Here is a 27,027-nt window from a genome sequence, read left to right on the forward strand (position 1 = left end):
CGGTAACTGTCACCTGCTGTCTGCTTTATCTGAGACGGTAACTGTCACCTGCTGTCTGCTTTATCTGCGACGGTAACTGTCACCTGCTGTCTGCTTTATCTGAGACGGTAACTGTCACCTACTGTCCGCTTTATCTGAGACGGTAACTTGTCACCTGCTGTCTGCTTTATCTGAGACGGTAACTGTCACCTGCTGTCTGCTTTATCTGAGACGGTAACTGTCACCTGCTGTCTGCTTTATCTGAGACGGTAACTGTCACCTGCTGTCTGCTTTATCTGCGATGGTAACTGTCACCTGCTGTCTGCTTTATCTGAGACGGTAACTGTCACCTGCTGTCTGCTTTATCTGCGATGGTAACTGTCACCTGCTGTCCGCTTTATCTGAGATGGTAACTGTCACCTGCTGTCCGCTTTATCTGAGATGGCAACTGTCACCTGCTGTCCGCTTTATCTGAGATGGCAACTGTCACCTGCTGTCTGCTCTATCTGAGATGGTAACTGTCACCTGCTGTCCGCTTTATCTGAGATGGCAACTGTCACCTGCTGTCTGCTTTATCTGAGATGGTAACTGTCACCTGCTGTCTGCTTTATCTGAGATGGCAACTGTCACCTGCTGTCTGCTTTATCTGAGATGGTAACTGTCACCTGCTGTCTGCTTTATCTGAGATGGTAACTGTCACCTGCTGTCTGCTTTATCTGAGATGGCAACTGTCACCTGCTGTCTGCTTTATCTGAGACGGCAACTGTCACCTGCTGTCTGCTTTATCTGAGACGGTAACTTGTCACCTGCTGTCTGCTTTATCTGAGATGGTAACTGTCACCTGCTGTCTGCTTTATCTGAGATGGTAACAGTCACCTGCTGTCTGCTTTATCTGAGATGGTAACTGTCACCTGCTGTCTGCTTTATCTGAGATGGTAACTGTCACCTGCTGTCTGCTTTATCTGAGATGGTAACTGTCACCTGCTGTCTGCTTTATCTGAGACGGTAACTTGTCACCTGCTGTCCGCTTTATCTGAGATGGCAACTGTCACCTGCTGTCTGCTTCATCTGAGATGGTAACTTGTCACCTGCTGTCCGCTTTATCTGAGATGGCAACTGTCACCTGCTGTCCGCTTTATCTGAGACGGTAACTTGTCACCTGCTGTCCGCTTTATCTGAGATGGCAACTGTCACCTGCTGTCCGCTTTATCTGAGATGGTAACTGTCACCTGCTGTCCGCTTTATCTGAGATGGTAACTGTCACCTGCTGTCTGCTTTATCTGAGATGGTAACTGTCACCTGCTGTCTGCTTTATCTGAGATGGTAACTGTCACCTGCTGTCTGCTTTATCTGAGACGGTAACTTGTCACCTGCTGTCTGCTTTATCTGAGATGGTAACTGTCACCTGCTGTCTGCTTTATCTGAGATGGTAACTGTCACCTGCTGTCTGCTTTATCTGAGATGGTAACTGTCACCTGCTGTCCGCTTTATCTGAGATGGTAACTGTCACCTGCTGTCCGCTTTATCTGAGATGGTAACTGTCACCTGCTGTCTGCTTTATCTGAGATGGTAACTGTCACCTGCTGTCTGCTTTATCTGAGACGGTAACTTGTCACCTGCTGTCTGCTTTATCTGAGATGGTAACTGTCACCTGCTGTCTGCTTTATCTGAGATGGTAACTGTCACCTGCTGTCTGCTTTATCTGAGACGGTAACTGTCACCTGCTGTCCGCTTTATCTGAGATGGTAACTGTCACCTGCTGTCCGCTTTATCTGAGATGGTAACTGTCACCTGCTGTCCGCTTTATCTGAGATGGTAACTGTCACCTGCTGTCTGCTTTATCTGAGATGGTAACTGTCACCTGCTGTCTGCTTTATCTGAGATGGCAACTGTCACCTGCTGTCTGCTTTATCTGAGATGGTAACTGTCACCTGCTGTCCGCTTTATCTGAGATGGTAACTGTCACCTGCTGTCCGCTTTATCTGAGACGGTAACTGTCACCTACTGTCTGCTTTATCTGAGATGGTAACTGTCACCTGCTGTCCGCTTTATCTGAGATGGTAACTGTCACCTGCTGTCTGCTTTATCTGAGATGGTAACTGTCACCTGCTGTCTGCTTTATCTGAGACGGTAACAGTCACCTGCTGTCTGCTTTATCTGAGATGGTAACTGTCACCTGCTGTCCGCTTTATCTGAGACGGTAACTGTCACCTGCTGTCCGCTTTATCTGAGATGGTAACTGTCACCTGCTGTCCGCTTTATCTGAGATGGTAACTGTCACCTGCTGTCTGCTTTATCTGAGATGGTAACTGTCACCTGCTGTCTGCTTTATCTGAGATGGTAACTGTCACCTGCTGTCTGCTTTATCTGAGACGGTAACTTGTCACCTGCTGTCCGCTTTATCTGAGATGGTAACTGTCACCTGCTGTCTGCTTTATCTGAGATGGTAACTGTCACCTGCTGTCTGCTTTATCTGAGACGGTAACTTGTCACCTGCTGTCCGCTTTATCTGAGATGGCAACTGTCACCTGCTGTCTGCTTTATCTGAGATGGCAACTGTCACCTGCTGTCCGCTTTATCTGAGACGGTAACTTGTCACCTGCTGTCCGCTTTATCTGAGATGGCAACTGTCACCTGCTGTCTGCTTTATCTGAGATGGTAACTGTCACCTGCTGTCCGCTTTATCTGAGATGGTAACTGTCACCTGCTGTCTGCTTTATCTGAGATGGTAACTGTCACCTGCTGTCTGCTTTATCTGAGATGGTAACTGTCACCTGCTGTCTGCTTTATCTGAGATGGTAACTGTCACCTGCTGTCTGCTTTATCTGAGATGGCAACTGTCACCTGCTGTCCGCTTTATCTGAGACGGTAACTTGTCACCTGCTGTCCGCTTTATCTGAGATGGCAACTGTCACCTGCTGTCCGCTTTATCTGAGACGGTAACTGTCACCTGCTGTCTGCTTTATCTGAGATGGTAACTGTCACCTGCTGTCTGCTTTATCTGAGATGGTAACTGTCACCTGCTGTCCGCTTTATCTGAGATGGTAACTGTCACCTGCTGTCTGCTTTATCTGAGATGGTAACTGTCACCTGCTGTCTGCTTTATCTGAGATGGTAACTGTCACCTGCTGTCTGCTTTATCTGAGATGGTAACTGTCACCTGCTGTCCGCTTTATCTGAGATGGTAACTGTCACCTGCTGTCCGCTTTATCTGAGATGGTAACTGTCACCTGCTGTCTGCTTTATCTGAGATGGTAACTGTCACCTGCTGTCTGCTTTATCTGAGATGGTAACTGTCACCTGCTGTCCGCTTTATCTGAGACGGTAACTGTCACCTGCTGTCTGCTTTATCTGAGACGGTAACTGTCACCTGCTGTCTGCTTTATCTGAGACGGTAACTGTCACCTGCTGTCCGCTTTATCTGAGACGGTAACTGTCACCTGCTGTCCGCTTTATCTGAGATGGTAACTGTCACCTGCTGTCCGCTTTATCTGAGATGGTAACTGTCACCTGCTGTCTGCTTTATCTGAGATGGTAACTGTCACCTGCTGTCCGCTTTATCTGAGATGGTAACTGTCACCTGCTGTCTGCTTTATCTGAGATGGTAACTGTCACCTGCTGTCTGCTTTATCTGAGATGGTAACTGTCACCTGCTGTCTGCTTTATCTGAGATGGTAACTGTCACCTGCTGTCCGCTTTATCTGAGATGGTAACTGTCACCTGCTGTCTGTTTTATCTGAGACGGTAACTGTCACCTGCTGTCTGCTTTATCTGAGACGGTAACTGTCACCTGCTGTCCGCTTTATCTGAGACGGTAACTGTCACCTGCTGTCTGCTTTATCTGAGATTGTAACTGTCACCTGCTGTCCGCTTTATCTGAGACGGTAACTGTCACCTGCTGTCTGCTTTATCTGAGACGGTAACTGTCACCTGCTGTCCGCTTTATCTGAGATGGCAACTGTCACCTGCTGTCTGCTTTATCTGAGATGGTAACTGTCACCTGCTGTCTGCTTTATCTGAGACGGTAACTGTCACCTGCTGTCTGCTTTATCTGAGACGGTAACTGTCACCTGCTGTCTGCTTTATCTGAGATGGCAACTGTCACCTGCTGTCTGCTTTATCTGAGATGGCAACTGTCACCTGCTGTCTGCTTTATCTGAGATGGCAACTGTCACCTGCTGTCCGCTTTATCTGAGACGGTAACTGTCACCTGCTGTCTGCTTTATCTGGGACGGTAACTGTCACCTGCTGTCTGCTTTATCTGAGACGTTAACTGTCACCTGCTGTCTGCTTTATCTGCGACGGTAACTGTCACCTGCTGTCTGCTTTATCTGAGACGGTAACTGTCACCTACTGTCCGCTTTATCTGAGACGGTAACTTGTCACCTGCTGTCTGCTTTATCTGAGACGGTAACTGTCACCTGCTGTCTGCTTTATCTGAGACGGTAACTGTCACCTGCTGTCTGCTTTATCTGAGACGGTAACTGTCACCTGCTGTCTGCTTTATCTGCGACGGTAACTGTCACCTGCTGTCTGCTTTATCTGAGACGGTAACTGTCACCTGCTGTCTGCTTTATCTGCGATGGTAACTGTCACCTGCTGTCCGCTTTATCTGAGATGGTAACTGTCACCTGCTGTCCGCTTTATCTGAGATGGCAACTGTCACCTGCTGTCCGCTCTATCTGAGATGGCAACTGTCACCTGCTGTCTGCTCTATCTGAGATGGTAACTGTCACCTGCTGTCCGCTCTATCTGAGATGGCAACTGTCACCTGCTGTCTGCTTTATCTGAGATGGTAACTGTCACCTGCTGTCTGCTTTATCTGAGATGGCAACTGTCACCTGCTGTCTGCTTTATCTGAGATGGTAACTGTCACCTGCTGTCTGCTTTATCTGAGATGGTAACTGTCACCTGCTGTCTGCTTTATCTGAGATGGCAACTGTCACCTGCTGTCTGCTTTATCTGAGACGGTAACTGTCACCTGCTGTCTGCTTTATCTGAGATGGCAACTGTCACCTGCTGTCTGCTTTATCTGAGACGGTAACTGTCACCTGCTGTCCGCTTTATCTGAGACGGCAACTGTCACCTGCTGTCTGCTTTATCTGAGACGGTAACTGTCACCTGCTGTCTGCTTTATCTGAGACGGTAACTGTCACCTGCTGTCCGCTTTATCTGAGACGGTAACTTGTCACCTGCTGTCTGCTTTATCTGAGATGGCAACTGTCACCTGCTGTCTGCTTTATCTGAGACGGTAACTGTCACCTGCTGTCCGCTTTATCTGAGACGGCAACTGTCACCTGCTGTCCGCTTTATCTGAGACGGTAACTTGTCACCTGCTGTCTGCTTTATCTGAGACGGTAACTGTCACCTGCTGTCTGCTCTGAGATGGTAACTGTCACCTGTCTGCTTTATCTGAGACGGTAACTGTCACCTGCTGTCTGCTTTATCTGAGATGGTAACTGTCACCTGCTGTCCGCTTTATCTGAGACGGTAACTTGTCACCTGCTGTCTGCTTTATCTGAGATGGCAACTGTCACCTGCTGTCTGCTTTATCTGAGACGGTAACTGTCACCTGCTGTCCGCTTTATCTGAGATGGCAACTGTCACCTGCTGTCCGCTTTATCTGAGACGGTAACTTGTCACCTGCTGTCTGCTTTATCTGAGATGGTAACTGTCACCTGCTGTCTGCTCTGAGATGGTAACTGTCACCTGTCTGCTTTATCTGAGATGGTAACTGTCACCTGCTGTCTGCTCTGAGATGGTAACTGTCACCTGTCTGCTTTATCTGAGATGGTAACTGTCACCTGCTGTCTGCTCTGAGACGGTAACTGTCACCTGCTGTCTGCTCTGAGATGGTAACTGTCACCTGCTGTCTGCTTTATCTGAGATGGTAACTGTCACCTGCTGTCTGCTCTGAGACGGTAACTGTCACCTGCTGTCTGCTCTGAGATGGTAACTGTCACCCGCTGTCTGCTCTATCTGAGATGGTAACTGTCACCCGCTGTCTGCTCTATCTGAGATGGTAACTGTCACCCGCTGTCTGCTCTATCTGAGATGGTAACTGTCACCTGCTGTCTGCTCTATCTGAGATGGTAACTGTCACCTGCTGTCTGCTCTATCTGAGATGGTAACTGTCAGTTCACAACAGTCTGTTTGCCTATCTCCTCCGCTGCTGGTTACTGCTTAGAGGCCTTACTTGTTAGAACCAGGGAAGCAACAAAGTCTTTCGAATCAGTGGTGATGGATTTTTCAGCAGACAAATAAAACAACATTTACCAAATCAAAAAAAGCCAAATGAGACACAAAAGTCATGGCTAATACTCAGATGCTGAGAACACTCTTCAGGAACATTACGAAGTGACAGGTCTCTGTCACTGAGAACAACAGAAATAGCAAGACTTGACTTGAAGCACAAGAGCCACGCAAGTAAAACACAAACTCTCATTATCAAGATCTGGTGGCAACTGCCCTCATGTCCCTCCCAGGGGCATCTGCCAAGAGGCCTCTGCTCACGTCCCTCCCAGGGGCATCTGCCAGGAGGCCTCTGGGTGGTCTCTGTCCCCATGGCCTTGGTCCGAACCCCACAGCCTAGAGAAGCCGTGGAGATGTCACCTTCCTCTGTCTCAGGCACACTCCCAGGACCTCATTGTTCCGGGCAACTCTGTCCAAGAACCAGTGCCTGGGCCGGTTCCTCCTGGTGAAAGGAAGGAGGAGGGTAATCTGTGTCACTCTCCCCACACTGAGGGTCACCCTCGTTGAAGGCACCATAGTCAGCTGGGATGCACACCGAGGTGAAGGTGGGGTAACTGCAAACGCACGCTAGGCCCCGCTCTAACTTGGGGAGTTTACGGAGCCCGTGCACGTCCACTCACCTCAGGGAAGACGTGAACTCGGAGAAGGAAGCCCAGCCTGTCTCCTTGGTGGGCATTGGCTCCTCCGTGCTCCAGACGTCAGACCCCACCGAGTCTAACGGAGCACCGTGGGTTGTCTCCATGGGGACATCGAAGTTGGCTGACCAGCTGGGAGCTAAAAAGAGGGGAGGAATTTCAATTGGAACATTTTCAAAAGTTTAATGTAATACAAGATATTTGTCAAGAACAGATTAGCAATGACAAAATAAGACAACAGCCTGTGCTGGTGGAGATGTCGAGAAAGGAGATTCTAACCTATCACTGGGAGGCGTGGGAATGGCACGAGCACTTGGAGAAGAGGTTAACAACATCCACCTATTATAAAGTCACCACGTTTCCACTGAGCCAGCAAGTCCACTTCTAAGAATTTACCCAACAGGAATGTTACACAGGGATGTGACGCTACGTATAAAGAATACACAGTTCAAATGGCAAATCCTTTGTTACGTATCAAAAAAAAAAAAAAAGAACCCCACTGCCATCCAGTTGATTCCGACTCATAGCAACCCCTATAGGACAAAGTAGAACTGCCCCATAGGTTTTCCAAGGTGGATTCAAACTACTGACCTTATGGTTAGCAGCCGAGCTCTTAACCACAGGCCACCAGGACGCCTTTGTTAGATACACTGCACCACAACCAACACACATATGCTAATGTGGGTCTCTTCATCCTGACAGATGTACCAGTGACGCTCATACGGGGGCGGGGGGGGGTGTTGGCTGAGGGCAATACATGCACTCTCTGTACTATCTTTGCAACCGTTCTATAAATCTAAAATTATTCCAAAACAAAAAGTGTGTTTTAAAATAAGAATATGTTGGCTATTCAATCGCAATAAACTGGAAACAATCCCTAACGCTTCCCGAGATGGACCTGGACCCCTGTGGTACTTGTCATGGTCTCCCTGTGGCCCACTGCAGTCAGCACAGGCAACAGGAAGCTCCCTAATTCCTCAGACACAGGACTCGCCTCAGAGATCAGCGTGACAGCACTCGCCTGAGGCAGGCTACTACCCACCTGTACCGCTCTCTCATACTGCCTGCTGCCAAGTTTGGATCCAACCTGCAGGTCCCCATTTCAATGCTGCCCTCAGAGATGTGTCCCTTCAGACTAATCAGGTCTTAGTTTTCTGCTCTCCTGGCATGCCATGCCTCTTCTCCACAGGACTTACACAGACTCCCCTAATTGGAGCGGGGTGCAGGGGCCACTGTTCTCTGCTATCATGGATGCTTTCCACCACCAGAGAAACGTCCAGGCTGTGAGGAAGGAAAGCTAGGGAACCTGCTAGCACAGTGGTTAAAGCAATTGACTCCAACTGTAACGTTGGCAGTTCAAAACCACCAGCGGCTCTGAGGGAGAAAGATGTGGCAGTTTGCTTCCATAAAGATTTATAGCCTTGGAAACCCTATGGGGTCCCTGTGAGTCAGAAGTGACTTGAGAGCAGTGAGGTTTCGTTTTGTCTCCTAGAGACCAAGGACTGAGACATGTTCCAACTTAAAGACAGATCTTACTGGGGTTTGGGCAAGTTCTGTAATTCCCCCAAGTTACTGAACTGTCTACCCAACGTGGGCAGGAGCCCCTCCTCCGCAAGGATCTGCTGAGGAATAAACGGGGCCTGCCCGTGCAGTGACGTCATCAGGGTGGTGCTCTTGCCCTTCAAGCTCTGAGTGTGGCAGGGCTCCACTGGTGACGAGGAGGGGCGAGCACCCTGACGGGTGTTTCTGCCTGCGCACCGTAAGCAAAGCTCTGGAAGCACGCCTCCAGAATCAATCTCCCGTCTTACAGCAAGTGAGGTGACCGAACAAGTACCCCTCCATTGTTATCACTCTGGGGTCTCCTTCCCCAGATTAGCTCCCTGGAATTCTTATACTATTACCAACTCTGCTAAACAGACCACCAAACTTCCAAGAGCAGCCACAGAGGTCAAAGTCAGAGAGTGGGGGCAGACCTGCGGCCCCGGTAAAGAGGCCCCACCCACATCCCCGCACCTCCTAGCAACATGAGCACTGCCGGCAGGGCAGAGACTCAGGAGGGCAAGGACCCTGTGACACTGAACCCAGAGGTTGTAGGGGGGCTGTGACTTTCTCCAGAATGCTCCCCTTCGTCTCTCCCGGTCCCCACACACCCAGTTCTAGGTTACAAGGGCAGGGGCATGAAGAAAGTTAAATCGTATCTGCGATTACCCACCAGCCACCTCGAAGAAGCACAGATTCTGGAGCCAGAAGACAAGGGCATCTGGCCCGCCTCTTCCTCTCTGACTGCTGCCTAGTCTGTGTCCTATCAGCCTCACATGTACCGTGTCGCAGGGGCTTTCCTGTCTCTGACATGCACGTTCTAATCCAGCCTCCACACTGTCGCTACCAGTGAGCCTCTCCAAACAGATTCAATAACATTTTCTTAGGGTTCCCCGTAACCTGAGACTAAAATTCCCGGTCTGGCCCACCCTTCTAGCCCAGCAGCTCATCCTTTTACGAGCAGCACTAAACAGCTGGGGGGTCTCTGTGCTTTCACACTGTTTCCTCTTTCTCAAACAGACGGATCCGTTTCTGCAGACCCCTGGTGTATGCTGGGCCCCTCCTCTGACACGCACGGCACTCCGCTCTTCTGACTTGTACTGGAAATCCGTTTCCCAAGGGGACCCAAAGCTCCTGGAAGCAGCGTCGGGCATACCGTAGGAACTTGATAAAGGCAGACTGCCTTGCCCTGAGTAAGAAAGAGAGAAGCCCCTTTCCTCTATCCTTCCCAAAGAGGACACGCTGGCAGGGTCAGGAGGCAGAGAATAAACCCCTTTTCTCCGGCTCCCAGTTTCTAGATCTTTAAGAGGTGAGGGTTTTCGGGATTACTGCAAAGGCCCCATGTGGTGCTGAGGTGACAGGTTCCACCCCCAAAAGGCCCTCCTGGAGAACAGGAAGCACTGGCAGTCTTCAGGGAAGTCCCAATGTCAACCCATGTGGCTCGACCACAAAGACGTTTCCAACTTTCTGAAGTTAACGGTGTTTTTCAAAGGCCTGTTAAAAACTCGAATCTTCTTAGCAAGTAGCAGGGCATAACCAAGCGATGAGCTGTGCACATTTTAGGAATACAAGTTTCATAAACCATGAAGAACCCATTTAGAGTTGCTTGAGCTTTAAGGTGTTTTCTCTGTTTATTCCGAGATTCTACAGAACACGTCTCCTCATCTGTCCATAGTCTGTGGTCTCCCCTGCTACAGCACCCCGTTTCCTGCACCCAGAGGCTCAACCCACCAGTGCGCTGTGTTCCCTGGCCAGACACACACAGGGTTTTCATACAGGAAAGCGATCTCCTGTCACCAAGGACAGGCATACCTTGTTCCTTCTCTGAGGTCTGGTCCTCAAAACTTAGACCTCCAGTTGTTGCCAGGTGCCATCGAGTCGGCTCTGACTCAGAGAGACCCTATGTACAACAGAATGAAGCACTGCCAGGTCCTGTGCCAGCCTCACGATCGTTGCTACGTTTGAGCCCCCCGTTGCAGCCACTGATTCAACCCATCTCGTTGACCCTCTACTTTACCCAGCATGACGTCCTTCTCCAAGGACTGGTCCCTCCTGATAATATGTCCAAAGTATGTGAGACAAGGTCTCGCCACCCTCACATCTAAGGAGCATTCTGACTGTACTTCTTCCAAGACGATTTATTCATTCTTCTAGCAGTCCATGGGATAGTCAATATTCTTTGCCAATAGCACAATTTGAAAACATCAATTCTTTGGTCTTTTTTCATGGTCTAGCTTTCACATTCAAGGCCCAAACTACAGTGTGTGTTTCTGCTTCACTCTCCTTTCGGAAGTCACACAGGGCTGTGTGCCTACTTCCCAAGACACCTACAAGCCCAGCACACGGCACACAAAGCCCAGCACACGGCACACAGGGCCCAGCACGCGGCACACAGGGCCCAGCACACGGCACATAGGGCAAAAACGGCACTCACGTTCACTCAAGTCCACTTCCATTTTGTCCTCCGTGTTGGCACTACTGGATTCAAACAAGTCTTGTTTTGCTCCATCTTCTTCTTCAGAGTCTGTACTTTCCTCACTGTCTGTACTCCCTGAGCTGGGAAAAAAGAAAAAAACACCAAAATATTTAATGCTACATATCAGCCATCAGCTAAACCCAGAAAATTCCAAAGGTTAGACAACAACAAAACATCGTACTGCAGCTGGATCGCATCTGCCCACGTGTCATCTTGCTAAGACTTGGGGAGGATTTTGCTACATGGGCATGTATACGTATATAAGCAGCTCTGGTGGTGCAGGGCTTAAAGCCCTCAGCTGTCAGCGCTAAAGTCAGCAGTTCCGACCCAGCAGCCACCCGGCAGGGAAAGATGTGGTGGTCTGCCCCCGCGGACTACAGCCGTGGCAGCCCTACGCGGCAGCTCTGCTCTGTCCTACGGGGTCACCGGAAGCTGGAATCCACTCGACGACACTGGGTGCCCACGTGTGAGTGCCGCCTGCCTGACACAGCATATAAGTCGGTGTCTTTATCAAGAGCAGGTCTGTCCTGTAGACCAGGATGGGTGACCCCGACATGCCCAGTGGGCTCTGGCATCGCAATCTCTTCTAAGTCAAGAGAACTGGAGACCTGTGCGTGCTGGTCCCCAACAGTCTCAGACTGCAGTCCAGGGCCTAAGCGAAGCTGACCATCCAGCAGGGGTCGGTAAACCTCCTGTAAAGGACAAAAAAACTCAAACCAAAGCCATTGCTGTCAATTTCAACTCACAGTGACTTTACAGGACAGAGAGGAACTGCCCCATAGAGTTTTCAAGGTTATTATCTTTACGAAAACAGATGGCCACATCTTTCTCCTGTGGAGCAGCTAGTGGGTTTAAACCATCAACTTTTCAGTTAGCAACCGAGTGCTTCATCACTGCACCACCAGGGCTCCTTGTAAAGAACGAGATAGTAACTATTTTCGGCCTTGTGGTCCACACGTTCTATGTCATTACTCAGTTCTGCCACTGTAGCATGAAAGCAATCACAGGCAAACTGTAAACAAGTGGTAGGACTGCCCCAGCAATTCTACTCTCACCAGCGGAGGCAGACCAGACGTGGCCCATGGTTTGTCCATCCCTCCTATAAGCCATCAACTGCTCTACCACTGGGGCTTTGCTTAATGATGTAGATGACAATCTAAACAACTGCTTTCTAATAGGGCTGTAGAGCCCCTGGTGGTACAAATGGCTAAGCACTGGCTACTAACCGAAAGGTTAATGGTTGGGGTCCGCCCAGCAGCACCTCCGAAGAAGGCCTGGTGGTCTGCTGAAAAATCAGCCAATAAAAACCCTATGGATCAGTTCTACCCTCACACACTTGGGGCCACAACGAGTCAGAATCGACTCAACGGTACCTGGTTTGATTTACCAGGGCTGCACTGCCATCTCATCTGTATTGCTCTAATGGCCAAGGACATGGATCATCTTTTCTATGCTTACTTGCCTGCTGTTACCTCCTCTTCTGAAGTCTTTTCACATCTGTTGTGCACTGAAAAACTCGGGCTTTTTTTCCTGATTACTGAGTTTTGACAGTTTTTTTTTTTTTTTTAACATACTCCACATACAAGTGCTTTATCAGATAAATGATTTGAAAGCTTTCTCCGAGTGTGTGGTTTGTCTTCTCATTCTTTCAACAGTCTTCGCAAGAGCAGAAATTTTTCATTTTGATGAAGTCTAACTTATCAAAATTTTCTTTTATGTACTGTGCTTTTAGGGTTATCTAAGAAATTTTTGCTTAACCCAAGGTCACAAAGATTTTCTCCTTTCCTTCTGTAAGTTTTATAGCTTTATGTTTTACTTTTTGGTCTTGAATCCATTTTGAGTTAATGCTGTATATGGTTAAGAGGTATAGGTTGAAAGTTCATTTCTTTGCACGTTGCTGTCAGGTACCGTTGAGTCGGTTCCGACTCATAGCGACCCTATGCACAACAGAACGAAACGCTGCCTGGTCCTGCGCCATCCTTACAATCATAATGCTTGAGCTCACTGTTGCAGCCACTGTGTCCATCCACCTCTTTGAGGGTCTTCCTCTTTCCACTGACCCTGCACCTTGCCAAGCGTGATGTCTTTCTGCAGGGACTGATCCCTCCTGACAACACGTCTAAAGTATGTAAGACACAGTTTCGCCATCTTTGCTTCCGAGGAGCATTCTGGTTGTACTTCTTCCAAGACAGATTTGTCCATTCTTCTGGCAGTCCATGGTATATTCAATATTCTTTGCCAACACCACAACTCAAAGGCATCAATTCTTCTCCAGTCTTCCTTATTCATTGTCCAGCTTTCACATGCATATGATGCGACTGAAAATACCATGGCTTGGGTCAGGCACACCTTAGTCTTCAAGGTGACATCTTTGCTCTTCAACACTTTGAAGAGGTCTTTTGCAGCAGATTTACCCAATGCAATGCATCATTCGATTTCTTGCCTGCTGCTTCCATGGCTGTTGATTGTGGATCCAAGTAAAATGAAATCCTTGACAACTTCGATCTTTTCTCCGTTTATCATGATGTGGCTTATTGGTCCATTTGTGAGGATTTTTGTTTTCTTGATGTTGAGGTGCAATCCATACTGAAGGCTGTGGTCTTTGGTCTTCATTTGCATTTATTTGCATATGGATATTCAATTGTTCCTGCACCATCTGTTGCAAAAATACACTTTTGCCAGTGGATTGCCTTTGCATCTCTGTCAAGAACCAGTTCTGTGTTTGTGTGCAGGTTTATTAATGGATTCTCTATTCTGTCCCACTCATCTATATATATCCCTATCTTTTTTGCAAACACTACACTGTCTTAATTGCTCCATCTTGCCATTATTCTTACAGTCTTCTTGTAAAATCCAGCAAATATTCTACATTGACAACCACGTTGTCTGGAAATAAATATAGAAATAGGTTTCTTCTTCCTTTCTAACCTGGATGCCTTTTATTTCCTATTCTTGACTTACTGCACTGGCTAGAACATCCAGCGGAATACTAAGAAACTTACGTTCATTCAAGTCTACTTCCATTTTGTCCTCTGTAAAAACTGGTGACAGCAGACATCCTTGTCCTGTTCCCAATCCTAGAGGAAAATCAGTCTTCCACCATTAAGTACGATGCTAACTCTGTGCTTTATTTTTCTGTTCCCAACAAACTGATTCTGACTCATGGCAACTCCGCTTGTGACAAACTGCGCGAAGAGTTTTCGATGGCTATACTCCTAGAGAAGCAGGCTGCCAAGCTTTTCTTCTGCATGCTGCTAGGTGGATTCAAAACACCTTTCAGTGAGCAGCTGAGCGCAAACCATTCGTGCTACCCAGGCACCTTACGTATTTTGTAGATGCCTTTGAAGAAATCCCCTTCTAGTTTGCTGAAAGTTTTTTATCAGGAATAAATGCCGAATTTGGTCACACACTTATAGATTTTTTAATGTTAAACCAACTCTGTATTCCTGTGATAAACCCCACTTTGTCACGATATATACGACTGTAGCATTTGAATTGCTATAGTTTTTAAAGGAATTTTTGCATCCATGTTGATGAGAACTATTGGTCACTTTTCTTACAATATTTTTGTCAGAGTTTGGTATCAGGTTACACTGACGTGGCCTCATACGAAATACTCTCTCCTTTTCAATTTTCTGAAAGATTTTGTATAAAATTAGCATTTTTTTTCCTGAAACATTGGGCAGAATTTACCCATGAGGTTACCTGGGCCTAAAGGGTTTGTGTGTGGGGGAAAGGGGGGCGTGGGGGGAGCTTAAGCTAAAAAGTCAACTTCTTTAACAGGTACATGGATATTCATGTTATCTATTTCTTTTTGCTTCAGCTTTGGTAGTTGTGTCTTTCAAGAATCATCTAAGTTGTCGAATATATTGGCATAAAGTTGCTCATGATATTCCCTCGTTATCCTTTGAGGGTCTGTGTAAATCTGTAGTGATGTCTCCTCTCTCATCCCTGATATTGGTATTTGTATTTTCTATTTCCCCTGATCATTCTGGCTAAAGGTTTATCAACTTTATTGATCCCCTCAAAGAACAACTTCCGGTTTCACTGATTTTCTCTATTGTTTGTCTGCTTTCCATTTTATTGATATTCACTCTGAGCTTTATTATTTCTGTATTTTTGCTTACTTGGATTTAATTTGCTCTTTTTCTGGTTTCTTAAAGTAGAAGCTGAGCTCAGTGATTTGAGGCATTTTTCCTTTTCTACTATAGGTCACCATCATTGAGTTGCCGTCGAAATTCCAACTCACGGCAACCCCGCAAGCGTCAGAACAGAACTGCGCTCCACGGGGTTTTCAATGGCTCATTTTTTCAGAAGCAAATCACTAAACCAAGACACCGCTGGGTGAACTTGAACCTCCAACCTTTCAGTTAGCCAAGCACATTAACTGTTTGCACTACCCAGTAGTGAGTGATAAAAATGATCCTTTCAAAGTACTGCTTTATGAATGCTTATTATCGATAAACTATGTTTTCATTTTCTTTCGATTCAAAATACTATCAAATTTCCCTTTTGGTTTCTTCTTTGGCTCATTTCTTATTTGGTTTTAAAATACTCAGGAGATTTCCCAGAGACCTGTTACAGATTTTTTTAATTCCACTGTGGTCATAGAGGAAATCCTGGTGGTGTAATGGTTAAGAGCCACAGCTGCTAAACAAAAGGTCAGCGGTTCAAATCCACCAGGCACTCCTTGGAAACTCTATGGGGCAGTTCTTCTCTGTTCTATAGGGTTGCTATGAGTCAGTAATCGACTTGATGGCAGTGAGTTTTGTTTTGTTTTGTTTTGGTGGTCAAAGAAGAGCCCTAGTGGTGTAATTAAGAGCTCAGCCACTAACCAAAAGGTCAGCAGTTCACATCCATTTCCTGCTCCCTGGAAACCCAGAGGCAGTTCTACTCTGTCCTATAGGGTCGCTATGAGTCGGAATCAACACAATGGTGAAAGGTTTGGTTTTTGGTTTAGTGGTCAAAGAATATACTTTGTATGACCTGAAACCTTGGAATTTATTGAGACTTTATGGCTCAGTCTATGTTATATCTTGATAAATATTTCATGTGTACTTGAAAACAATATATATTTGCTGTTGCTGGATGGAGTGATTTGTAAATGTGCAGGTTGAGCTGGCTGACAGTCTATTATCAGTAAGGATATAGAACGCTTAAATATATCCTTACTGATTTCTGCCTGTTGTTGTACCAGTGACCGAGAGAAGGGTGCTAAAACAGCCAACTCTAACTGTGGCCTGTTTTTCTCTGCAGTCCTAACCATTTCTGCTCCATGTACTTTGAGACTATTATTCGGTGTGAGGAGCCCTGGTGGCACAGTGGCTAAAGCGATTAACTGCTAACCTAAAGGTTGCCAGTTCAGAACCACGAGCAGTTCCATGTGAGAAAGATGTGGCAGTCTGCTTCCACAGAGATTTATAGCCTCAGAAACCCTGTGGGGTTGCCAGGAGTCAGAATCGACCCGACAGCAGAGGGCCCGGGTTGGTTATTAGGTGTGTAGCCCTGGTGACGCTGTGGTTAAGAGACTGGCTGCTAACCAAAAGGCTGGCAGTTTGAATTCACCAGCTGCCCCTTGGAAACCCTCCGGTGCAGCTGACTCTGTCCCACAGGGTGACTGTGAGTCAGAACCGACTCGCTGACAATGGGTCTGGAGGTTGGTTATCAGGTGTGAGACGTTTGGAACTGTCATGTCCTCGAACGGATCCCTTATCGTTATGAAATGACCTTCTCCATCCCTCTGCTCTGAAACCTACTTTAATGTTAATAAAGACTCCCAGCTTTTCTCCTGATTAGTGTTGGCACAGTATATCTTTTCCCATCCTTTTCCTTTTAACTTATTTGTGTCTTTATATTTAAAGTGTTTCTTAGAGGCAGCATATAGTTAGGTCTTGCTTTTTATCCAATCTGACAAAGAGTTTGCTGTTTGTTTAGCTGTCCTTTATTCTCTTCTACTGCCTGCTTTTGGACTATGCTTTTATGATTTTTTTTTATCTCTTTAGTTGGCTTACTAACTGCAACTCTTAGTTCTGTTACTTTACTGGTTGCTTCCAGTTTATAGCATATGTCTTTAACTTATCACAGTCTACCTCCTAGTGATCTTATAGCCCCAAACTGAAATGACCCAAATGTCCATCAACAGGTGAGTGAATAAACAGAGCGTGGTATTGCACTAAAGGGACTACCACTCAGTGATACATGACACAACATGAATGGCCCTCAAAACAATTATGCTAAGTGAAAGAAAACAGACGAGAAAACAGTATATACTGCGTGTTTTCACTGACATGAAAGTCTAGGAAAAGCAAACTAATCTAGAACAGAGAGCGGAGCTGTGGGACAGAGGAGGGTATTACAAAAGAATGTGAGGAAACTCGGGGGGATGGATACACTCGTGACCTTGACTGGGGTGATGCTTGCATGGGTGTATTTATGTCAAAACTTATCACACTATACAGCTTAAATAAATGCAGTTTTATTACATGTCAATTATGCCTCAACAGAACTGGTAAAAAAAAAAAAGAAAGAAAGAAAGAACTGCCTTCTGTCATCATCCTGTGCTCCCTCCTCCGAGACACTGTCTTATCTCCGCTCCTGGGTCTCTGCTAGGACATGCTGCGCAGCTGGGAGTGTGAGGAAGTCCACCTCCAGAGGACAATGGCACTAGGCAACGGCCACTGAGTGACTGCACTCCACGAGAGGACCAGAATTTCAGAGTAGATGATGAAAAAGAAGAGGGATGGGGGCTTTATGTTACAAAATAGCAACCACAAAGACACTGTCTCTTTTTTTGCTCCTCGGACCTAGAGCTGCAGCACCTTCCTGGTGCTTGTAAGGCGATAAACCAACATGCTGAAGACAACAGACAGCATGGGAGTAAAAGGAAAAAGCTGGCTCTGATGACCTTGCTCTGGATCATGAGACACGTATACCTTTCCTTGGCTGAGTCACTGCAGGGTCTTCTAGGACTTGCAGCAATGAGCTTTGCTAAGAGACACAACCCAGCCGTAAGTGCAGGGAAAGGGCGATGCTGACAGCTCTATCCAGCAAGAGGAACTGGGTGGTGGAAAACGGGTTGGGGGTGTTTTACTTTTAATTGCATACCCTTTTTGTTCACTTTGAATTTTATGCCATGTGAAAATACTACATATTAAAATAAAAAAAATAAAAACAAAAGTTCAGCTGCTACTCAAATATGTTCCTCTTAACTATGAAGATTCTGGTAATAAATATTCAGACAACAAGAACTGTTTGTTTATAGGAGTCTAATTTATTTAGGTTCCTGTGATAGGGTGATTTAAAAAAAAAAAAAAAGACTGGCTCAATCTTGGTGGGTGTCAACTGATAAGACCCCATCTCTCTGAGTTAGATGAATTTTTAGAAACAATTTTCTCCTCCTTTTGGAAATGTTTAGCCTTTTCAAAGAGCTAATCCCTAAGCCAGCTGCCATTATTCCTGGGAGGGGGCGTTCCTTTACTGAGAGGCCCAAAAGGACTTCATTCCTCAGCATCACTTCACATTCAGAGGGTGCCGTGTCTCAACGCCTCAGGAACCTGCATTTTCAAGCAGATCACCCTGATGTGTACATACTCCCGTCCACTGCAGACTGGAGCACTCACGCCAATGCACACCAATGACCGAGGGCGTTTCTGACCATGACCAGAAAGTTGGTCTCTGAGTCAAACATTCTGGGATGACACAACGTGTGGAGAGAAGTACTATGATAATAAACCATCTTTCACCTGGACCGTCTTTGGGATTCCGGGGTAAATGCAATGTGTTTTTCCTCCCAGATGTCTTCCTCGTCAGAGCCACCATCATCAAACTGCTGTATTCTCTCCTTACAACAGGCTTCAAACAAGGCAATATTCCCCTAAATAAAAACGAGAGAGAGAGAGAAACAGAACAAACTTAAAATCAAGTCATTTTCTCCCAAAAGCTATCAATGTACACTACATTTTGATAACATTAGGAGGTAGCTAAGTTTAATATTATTTAGTATTTGTTACTTATTACCATTTATGCCCGTTTTTCTATTTCCTTTAAAAAACAGAGCCTATCACATATGCCTCACATACACCTAAAGAAAACACAGACATCAACTGGCAGCTTCTTCATCGTGGTAACATGACATTTCTCTGAAACAGCTGGACTCGAACCCAGCACACAGGCAGCACAGGTCAGGTCGTCCTTGGCTGCTCACTTCTATCTGGTAACATCGTCATTTCAGCCCCGTGTCATCCCCTGCCCCAAGGCCCCTGAAATGAGGGCATGGATCTGTCCTAACAAGGAAAAGCCACTGATATTTCCTCCACTTTTACCGCTCTGGCTAAGCAGTAATGAGTGCCAATGGGCTCCACCAGAGGTCTCTACTACCCTATCACATCAGCAAACAGACCGGTGGTCTCTCACGCCAATCAACATAAAAACAAAAGATTGTGCCGAGTCACCTGCCAGCGATCCAACATCACTTGAGGTGAAGACACGACTGAGCTGGTTTTCGGAGAACTCTCCAATGTGAGAGGCTTGCCCTGAACTAGCCCAAGTTTCTCTCGTGGTGACACAGAGCTGAAGTAAACAGCAGCCTTCTCTTTGAAGCAAAATGTCTATTCTGCAACCACAAGCGGCCCTGGCTTCATCAGCCCTATCACATCTTACAGCAGGGTGCAAGCTCACGTGCCCACAGGGGCCAGGCACGTAACTGAGCAGGTGAGCCATGAACAGCTATCTAAGAGGCAAGCTTCCCGAGAGAGAGATGGTCCCAGTACACACACACCCACACCTCCACCCCTCGTGCGCCTGCTGCCCGTGACAGGAGATGCCCATACTTACACTTTCGTTTGTATTGAGAGTGAAGTTGATGTCCGATACTCGATCAAAAGAAACACTGTCAACAAAATACAAAGGTAGGAGAAGTTAATCACCCACAAACTCCCAGTGTTTGCGACATTTTCCACGTTTAAAATATTCACGCTATCATTAAAATGCTCACAAACAGAAACCAAAAAGTTGCTTGCATTCAATTATGCCTCCTCCCTTGGTATTAGGATTGGAAGGCTGGGTTGGAAGCCTTTTGAGATGAGAAGCCTTCCTAGAAAACATTTTTAACGTCCATTGTTCCATGGATCATACTAATATAACCAAAGCAGATAACAAGTGAAAACATAAAAAAAGCACACAGAAGTCATCAGATAAGGTGCTTTGTCCAAGTATAGCCAAATCCATGTACAAAATACCCAGACACCTCTACAGTTTTAGGATGTGGCATAGCCCAGGAGGAAAGCAGGGCTTAAAAGAATTCATAGGCTGTCTATCAACCACAAGTTTTTTGAGTTGTTGTTGTTGTTAGGTGCCATCGAAGTCGGTTCCCACTCACAGCAACCCTGTGTACCACAGAACGAAGCACTGCCTGGTCCTGTGCCACACTCATAATCGTCGTTATGCTTGAGCCCACTGTTGCAGCCACTATGTCAATCCATCTCACTGAGGGTCTTCCTTTTTTATGCTGACCCTCTACCAAGCATGATGTCCTTCTCCAGGGACTGATCCCTCCTGACCACACGTTCAAAGTATGTGAGATGCGGTCTCACCATCCTTGCTTCTAACGAGCATTCTGGCTGTACTTCTTTCAAGACAGATTTGTTTGTTCTTTTGGCAGTCCATGGTATATTCAATATTCTTCACCAACACCACAATTCAAAGGCTTCAATTCTTCTTCAGTCCTCCTTAGAGGAGATGGGGCTATCTTACACTTCTTAAAAGATTTATTCCGATCAGTCATTATCCCAAGCACCCAATACAAACTTGAAAGGGATCGTGGACTCCTAACTAGTAACTATCACTGACAGTACAGGCAGGCCAAGGCCAAGATGCCACCTGGGGAACATGCAGGTATGGTACAATGTGGCGAATCCAGGCCCATGTAGAACTCTCCTGGGGGACAGGACAAATCCCCTGGGGAGAGCTCTTGCTCTTTTCTGACTGAAACGAGTCAATTCTGAAGGCCGGTGGGAACGGCAGCCTTCAACCCTCTGTTCCACAGTGCAACACAGCATGCTGTACGGCACAGTCAAGAGTGTGCGCAAAGTACCTCAGCTTTCTGTCACACTACAAATTACATTCGGTGACAAACAACAGCCACCACTGGCTGCGGCTAAACCAGTCACTGAGCGTCTACAGCCGGCAAGGCACTGCAGCCGAGCCCAGAACCTGGTGCTCTTGGGCAGAACTGGCAAGTCTCCCACGAGAGCAATCGTCTGAGTTTCAAATACCAGGCTCCTTCAAATTTCTTAAACTCTTTCTCAATGAGGTATAATATCCCTTCCAAAAACATTCTGTTTATAGTATCTCGTGTCCCCAGGTCAACTGCTGGACCATGCGTTTTCACTCTTGGGAATCACCTACACATCTTCTGTTCGTTAACCTTGTACCCACCCATCCCACTGCTGTCGAGTGGACTCCGACTCACAGTGACCCTATCAGAAAAGTAGAACTGCCCCATAGGGCTTCCAAGGCTGTAATTTTTATGGAAGCAGACCGCCACATCTTTCTCCCGCTGGTGGGTTTGAACCACTGACCTTTCAGTTGGCAGCTGAGTGCTCAGCCACTGCAACACCAGGGCTTCTCTAATTTTGCACAGCACCAGGAATTTCCATTTCTCGGTCTCCCTTAGCCTGACTGCAGAATGAGGAGTTTGACTGTCTGGCTCTTGGAAAAAACCCTTATCTTAAAGTCGATCACACAGAGAAGAAAACATGCTCATGGCAGGGCTATTCCCACCGTTTTCAGAAGAAACTACGCAGCCAGGCCTGTGGTAATATAATGCCCCCTCGCAGAGCCCTGGTGGTGCAGTGGTTAACAGCTCAGCTGCTACCAAAAGGACAGCAGTTCAAATCCACCAGTTACTCCTTGGAAACCCTATGGGTAGTTCTATTCTGTTCTATAGGGTCGCTGTGAGTTGGAATTGACTGGATGTCAACGGGGTTGTTTTGTTTTTGTGCGCTATAAATCAATGTGCCTCAAATCAGTTAACTAACAACACGAGGGTTAATTACCTCAGGTAACGCTACCTAACTTTAAGACCTAGAAAAGTAGAACAATGACTTGAGTTCCTAAAGGAAGTTTACTAAAAATCAACCTCTCTGAAAGACGTCGAGCCTGAAGGCCAGTGTGTTCTCTGTGGAGTGGGATTCTAGTGCGTGACTGTCCTCCGGTGCTTCAGGGCTGGACCAGCCAGAACTCAAGGCTACCCTGGAGGCCGGTGTGTTCCCTGTGGAGTGGGATTCTAGTGCGTGACTGCCCTCCGGTGCCTCAGGGCTGGACCAGCCAGAACTCAAGGCTACCCTGGAGGCCGGTGTGTTCCCTGTGGAGTGGGATTCTAGTGCGTGACTGCCCTCCGGTGCCTCAGGGCTGGACCAGCCAGAACTCAAGGCTACCCTGGAGGCCGGTGTGTTCCCTGTGGAGTGGGATTCTAGTGCGTGACTGTCCTCCGGTGCCTCAGGGCTGGACCAGCCAGAACTCAAGGCTACCTGGAGGCCGGTGTGTTCCCTGTGGAGTGGGATTCTAGTTCGTGACTCTCCTCCGGTGCTTCAGGGCTGGACCAGCCAGAACTCAGGGCTACCCTGAAGGCCGGTGTGTTCCCTGTGGAGTGGGATTCTAGTTCGTGACTGTCCTCCGGTGCTTCAGGGCTGGACCAGCCAGAACTCAAGGCTACCCTGGAGGCCGGTGTGTTCCCTGTGGAGTGGGATTCTAGTTCGTGACTCTCCTCCGGTGCTTCAGGGCTGGACCAGCCAGAACTCAAGGCTACCCTGGAGGCCAGGTCCCTCCCTCCCACCTCAGGAGCGCTAAGGATTTCCAGGGACCCAGCAGAATCAAACAACGTCTTACGAAGAACAGGAGTGTACAAGACAGCCGTGACAACAGAAAAACATACTCACTTGCCAATGTCATCTTGATCTGCGAACTTCTCATCGTTGAAGCCAAACTGGTCAATAAAATTGGACGTCATTTGTTGCATCTGATAATCAGAAAAGGCCTGGCCACCCCAGGACCAGTGACAGTGATATAATGATTCTAATGACATTCTATACACTATTTGCCCATTTCTGTTCCAGAAATCATTTTATTTATATAGCCATAGGGCTTAAAAAGTTGGTGTGTTTTTCTAAAAAGAAAATCAAATAATTTCAGACACAAATTGCCCCCAAAAGGGAAGCATTTAAAATGTGGTCCACAAGTTGTTCTAATGTACATGTCACTGTAAGAAATGTAAAGTGACCACTCTGTCATCTATGACAAATTGTCTTTAGAGAGGGGTTTGGGTGACACCTAGTTCACAGAGGTGATCAAGCAACAGGTGACAAGTCTGAAATTATCAGGTGAACCATCATCACCACCTCTAGACACAACCAACCTTACCCTAAGAGCCAACAGTGGGATCTCCCACCCTCCCTCCCTCCCTCGGTGCCATCTCCCCCACTCCTCCCCACCATGCCAACGGCACGGAGGCAAGTGACTGATGACCACAATCACAATCCTACAGGCAGAGCTCCAGGGACACCTGGTTGTCTTAGAATCGTTTGGGTCTTAGAGGGTGGGGAGGGTATAAAACTGAACTTGTACCCTACCTACCTCGGCAAGGATGGAGTTTTAACACTCCTCTGTAATCACTCTGCAAAGAGCCAGGGAAGGCACTTCCAGTCCTCTCAGCATTTCCAGAAAGCACCAGGCTCACTTGGGCTTTCTCAGTTAAGCCATGGGGGACAGCTACAGCGTACTCCACGCAAACACCGCCGTCTTAAGCGGGGGCCCCCGCCACCACGCCTGGGAGCCAGGGAGCTCAGCGGGTGTGCACCCACGTTAGCCACGAGTGGGGAAGGTACGCAGACAAGCAAGCGCCCCTCCTCGTTCCACCCAGAGAATGAGCGGGGAGACCAGATGACAATGTGGTGTGGCCAGTGGGCGGGCTGGGAGTGGGCAGCTATCCCACAGGCGATCATGCACATGGGCAAGCGCCTGCACGTGTCCCTGCTAAGGCCACTGCTGGACAGTGCTACGACTGAGCTAGGCTGTCTGTCCTTGTATGTGACACCCAAACCAAGTCCACGGGTCTGGCCCTGCCGACGTGTGCTACAGCGGTGCTTAGGCTGTTAATTCCAGGCAGCTCACTCTGGTAGTAGGGAATTATGGCATGGATAATCCAAAGTGCAGATAATTAAAAAAGAAACCTTATATTTGGCTTTGGAAGGCATCTTTTCCTGAGAACCTAAACCTCACTTTTCTCTAAGTGAAGATAATGGTGCCCCCTTTCTCTCTCTCTCTCTCACTCTCCCATGGCTTCTCTGCTGTCCCCAGAGAGGACAATGTCTGCGCACTTGGGGCGTGCGCCAGCATTCAGCTGGAGGTGGGACAGCCCCAATACAGCTGCAGAGGCTGCAAGCAGGAGGGTGGGGACAAGCTCTGGGAGGTTGGGCTGAGTCTGGACACATGAATGGAAAACATGGTAGGCAGCATTCAGATTCATTAGCTCAAAAAAAAAAAAAAAAAACCCTGAATTTTAGCTTTATCTTTGTAAGGAAAACCAGATGCAAACAGCATAAGCTGGACTCTGAGTTTATTTACAAATTTGCAATCTGGTCTTCCTTCCACAAAGGAGAAGGTCCTCCAGTTGTTTTTGTTTGCTTCTCCCCCCAGCTCGCACCCCCCGCCTTTCCCATACCTCTATAGATCACATTATGAATCTTTTGGGTGTAGCAGCGGAGAAATATTTCCAAAGGTGCTCCTATACTTTAAACGCTTCACAGACGGAATATAAATACGAAATATACTGCACTGTCTGGGTGTGTACGTACACACACACACACACACACACACACATTTGTATTCTATTTATCAACTGACAGACAGGTCACCTCCACTTAACACTGCAGGGGAAAAAAACAATGAACTGTAACGCTCACTTAGTTCTATCGGAGCTTCTAGGAAACTAGCAAACAACCTCAGGTTTCAAATCTGATCTTTACTCGTAAAGCCATCCAGGTTTACTAAACCCATGTAAGTGAAGACTGCACTATGTTTTACTGAAAGGTGTATAAGAAGCGCTTGGGACCCTGATGCTCAAATCTGGGAAGCACCACATGGCTGTGTGATTGAGAACTTCAAGCACTTCCCAGTACTCTGGCCTGGCCAGAGTTCAGGTCACTGAGAAGTAAGCCAGCCACCTTAGTAAGTCCATCTCTTTGGAAGTGCCACCCAGGCAAGAGAAGCTACTGGTCAACTTCACATGTTCTGGCTCTGTCCACAGCCTGCACCACGGCGAGGGAGGGAACCACCTTGGTGCTATCACCCCGACCTCACTTCTCCAGACGCCAGCCTTCTCCCCTCCACCTCTGCCGGGCAGAATTAGGAGAGAAGGCATCAAACGCCAGCCATTATAAATCCGGGGGGTGGAGGCAGGGGCACAAAAGCTGTGACCTTCTGAAATGGCCCACCATGAGCTCTCTTCACTCAGGGCCTTTGGGCCTTTACCAACACAAGCCCTGAATGAGAACGCAGATGACGCGTGTAACCCAGGGCTGGACAGTAGTATAAGCTTCTTAAAAGTAACTGGGCATGTGGGCTCAATTTGTTTAAAAAAAGTGCTTTGGAGTGTATTTTTAATATTATTATGTAGACGTGGCTTACTTGGAGAATGACCCCCGACTGGTTCACAGTTTACACATACAAAGAAAAGGTCCCTGGAAGTGTGTCAATTAGAAAAGGGTGGCATCAGAGGTAGAGTCCTCCGTGGTCTCCAGGAAGCAGGTAAAAAGCAGAGGAAGGAGCCGGGAGCAGGGTGGGGGTGAGGCAGTTTTGTGACCGGGATTGCTTTACAGGTTCATCAGAAATCAATCAAACTCAAAGTTTTTAAGAAAATTCTCCCCAGAAGCAAATACTGTGAGAAGTAAGGGGATCCAGTTTCCAGAGGCGTAAATGTAACCGTGTCTAGATTAAATCAGTAGCATTTCTATAAATAGACGTTTAGGGCATTCTTTATCGGGCAGCAACATTACAGCTGGCACAGAATCACTCTGGTAATTTTCAGTGACGTCATCACGGTGGAAGTTCCTGACAGGTGGAGTGGGTCGTGTCAGTACCCCTAAGTGCTGCAGTGAGAAGCAGGCTGTGGGCAGGGTGACTCCTGGGGCAACACCAGAGTTCACAGCCAAAAAGGGATGCCTGTAGTCCTGAGAGGCCATGACAAGCGGGGGTGGACACCCAGGTGGCCACGGCAGGAGGGTGGCACTGAGGGAGCTGCACCCTGCAAGAAGGTGCCACTGCTCTCAACGGCCCCCCATGGGCTGACAGCTCCCTGACCCTGACCCCAGGGGGTTGCCTTCCAAAGGGCAGCAGTCTCAAGTACAGGAATCAGCTGAGAAGCCAGCCAAGTCCTGAAAGGCTACCGCAGACCTATCTGGGAAATGTGGGTGTGGCACAGTCTTAGAACCCAAGCCAAGCAACTGCTTAGCCAAACCTCCCCAGGCGGGAGACAGGCGCGCTTACTTAGAAACAACCAGACAGGGCCAGCACAGTCCTCCTAAGCTCCATCCTGGCCCTGGTAAAAGATAAGGCTTAGAGACTGAGAAAAAGAAGCCAGCCTGCACTCAGCGCCCGGTGGGTAGGTATCTACACTCGCTCTCTGGACACACCAAAGCTATGTGCGTGCTGAGAGCATCTGGTCCTGAGAACGAAGGACAGTTTCTCTGTTCCAACAGCTGAAGACTTGCAAAGGGGCTTCAATTTTTAGCTCCAAGCGTGATGCCCAAGAGGGATGGTGAACTCACCTGTCTCTCCAAGTACCACCAATGGATGCCAGGTCAGTTATTATTCATACTCTGTACTTTCCCCTAAACCATTACTAGGAGCTAATACATGGAGATGAATGAAAGGGCAGGAGGGCACGGCTGGCCATGAATTACTTCGACTAACACTCAACTTAACTGTCACAGTAATACAGCTTAAAGATAACGGTGGCACACTTACCGGGGAAGGGTCATTTTAATAAGCCAGTTAACTCAGGGTTATTTGTTATATTTGACTTACATTTAAAATGCCTTACTATTCTAATCCACAAATCTCTACTACATGAATCTTTAAGCAACAACCCAG

At 47.4% G+C, this 27,027-nt stretch overlaps 1 protein-coding gene across 17 annotated transcripts in view; it reads right to left on the reverse strand.

Annotated features, from left to right (window-relative positions):
* The window catches only part of PPP6R3 (protein phosphatase 6 regulatory subunit 3), a 196,934-nt gene that overhangs the window by 32,119 nt on the left and 137,788 nt on the right, over positions 1-27,027 (reverse strand). For 10 of the 17 annotated variants that reach the window (XM_064287631.1, XM_064287632.1, XM_064287645.1 and 7 more), the window contains 5 exons: positions 22,818-22,915; positions 19,714-19,768; positions 18,624-18,754; positions 10,840-10,961; positions 6,852-7,005 (listed from right to left, as the gene is read on the reverse strand). In XM_064287631.1, coding sequence (XP_064143701.1) covers positions 6,852-7,005; positions 10,840-10,961; positions 18,624-18,754; positions 19,714-19,768; positions 22,818-22,915 — 560 coding nt within the window. The remainder of the gene's footprint in view (positions 1-6,851; positions 7,006-10,839; positions 10,962-18,623; positions 18,755-19,713; positions 19,769-22,817; positions 22,916-27,027) is intronic. The other 7 variants (XM_064287642.1, XM_064287639.1, XM_064287636.1 and 4 more) reach the window with 2 other exon arrangements.

Source organism: Loxodonta africana, chromosome 7, assembly GCF_030014295.1.
Source record: "Loxodonta africana isolate mLoxAfr1 chromosome 7, mLoxAfr1.hap2, whole genome shotgun sequence".
Lineage (NCBI taxonomy): Eukaryota > Metazoa > Chordata > Mammalia > Proboscidea > Elephantidae > Loxodonta > Loxodonta africana.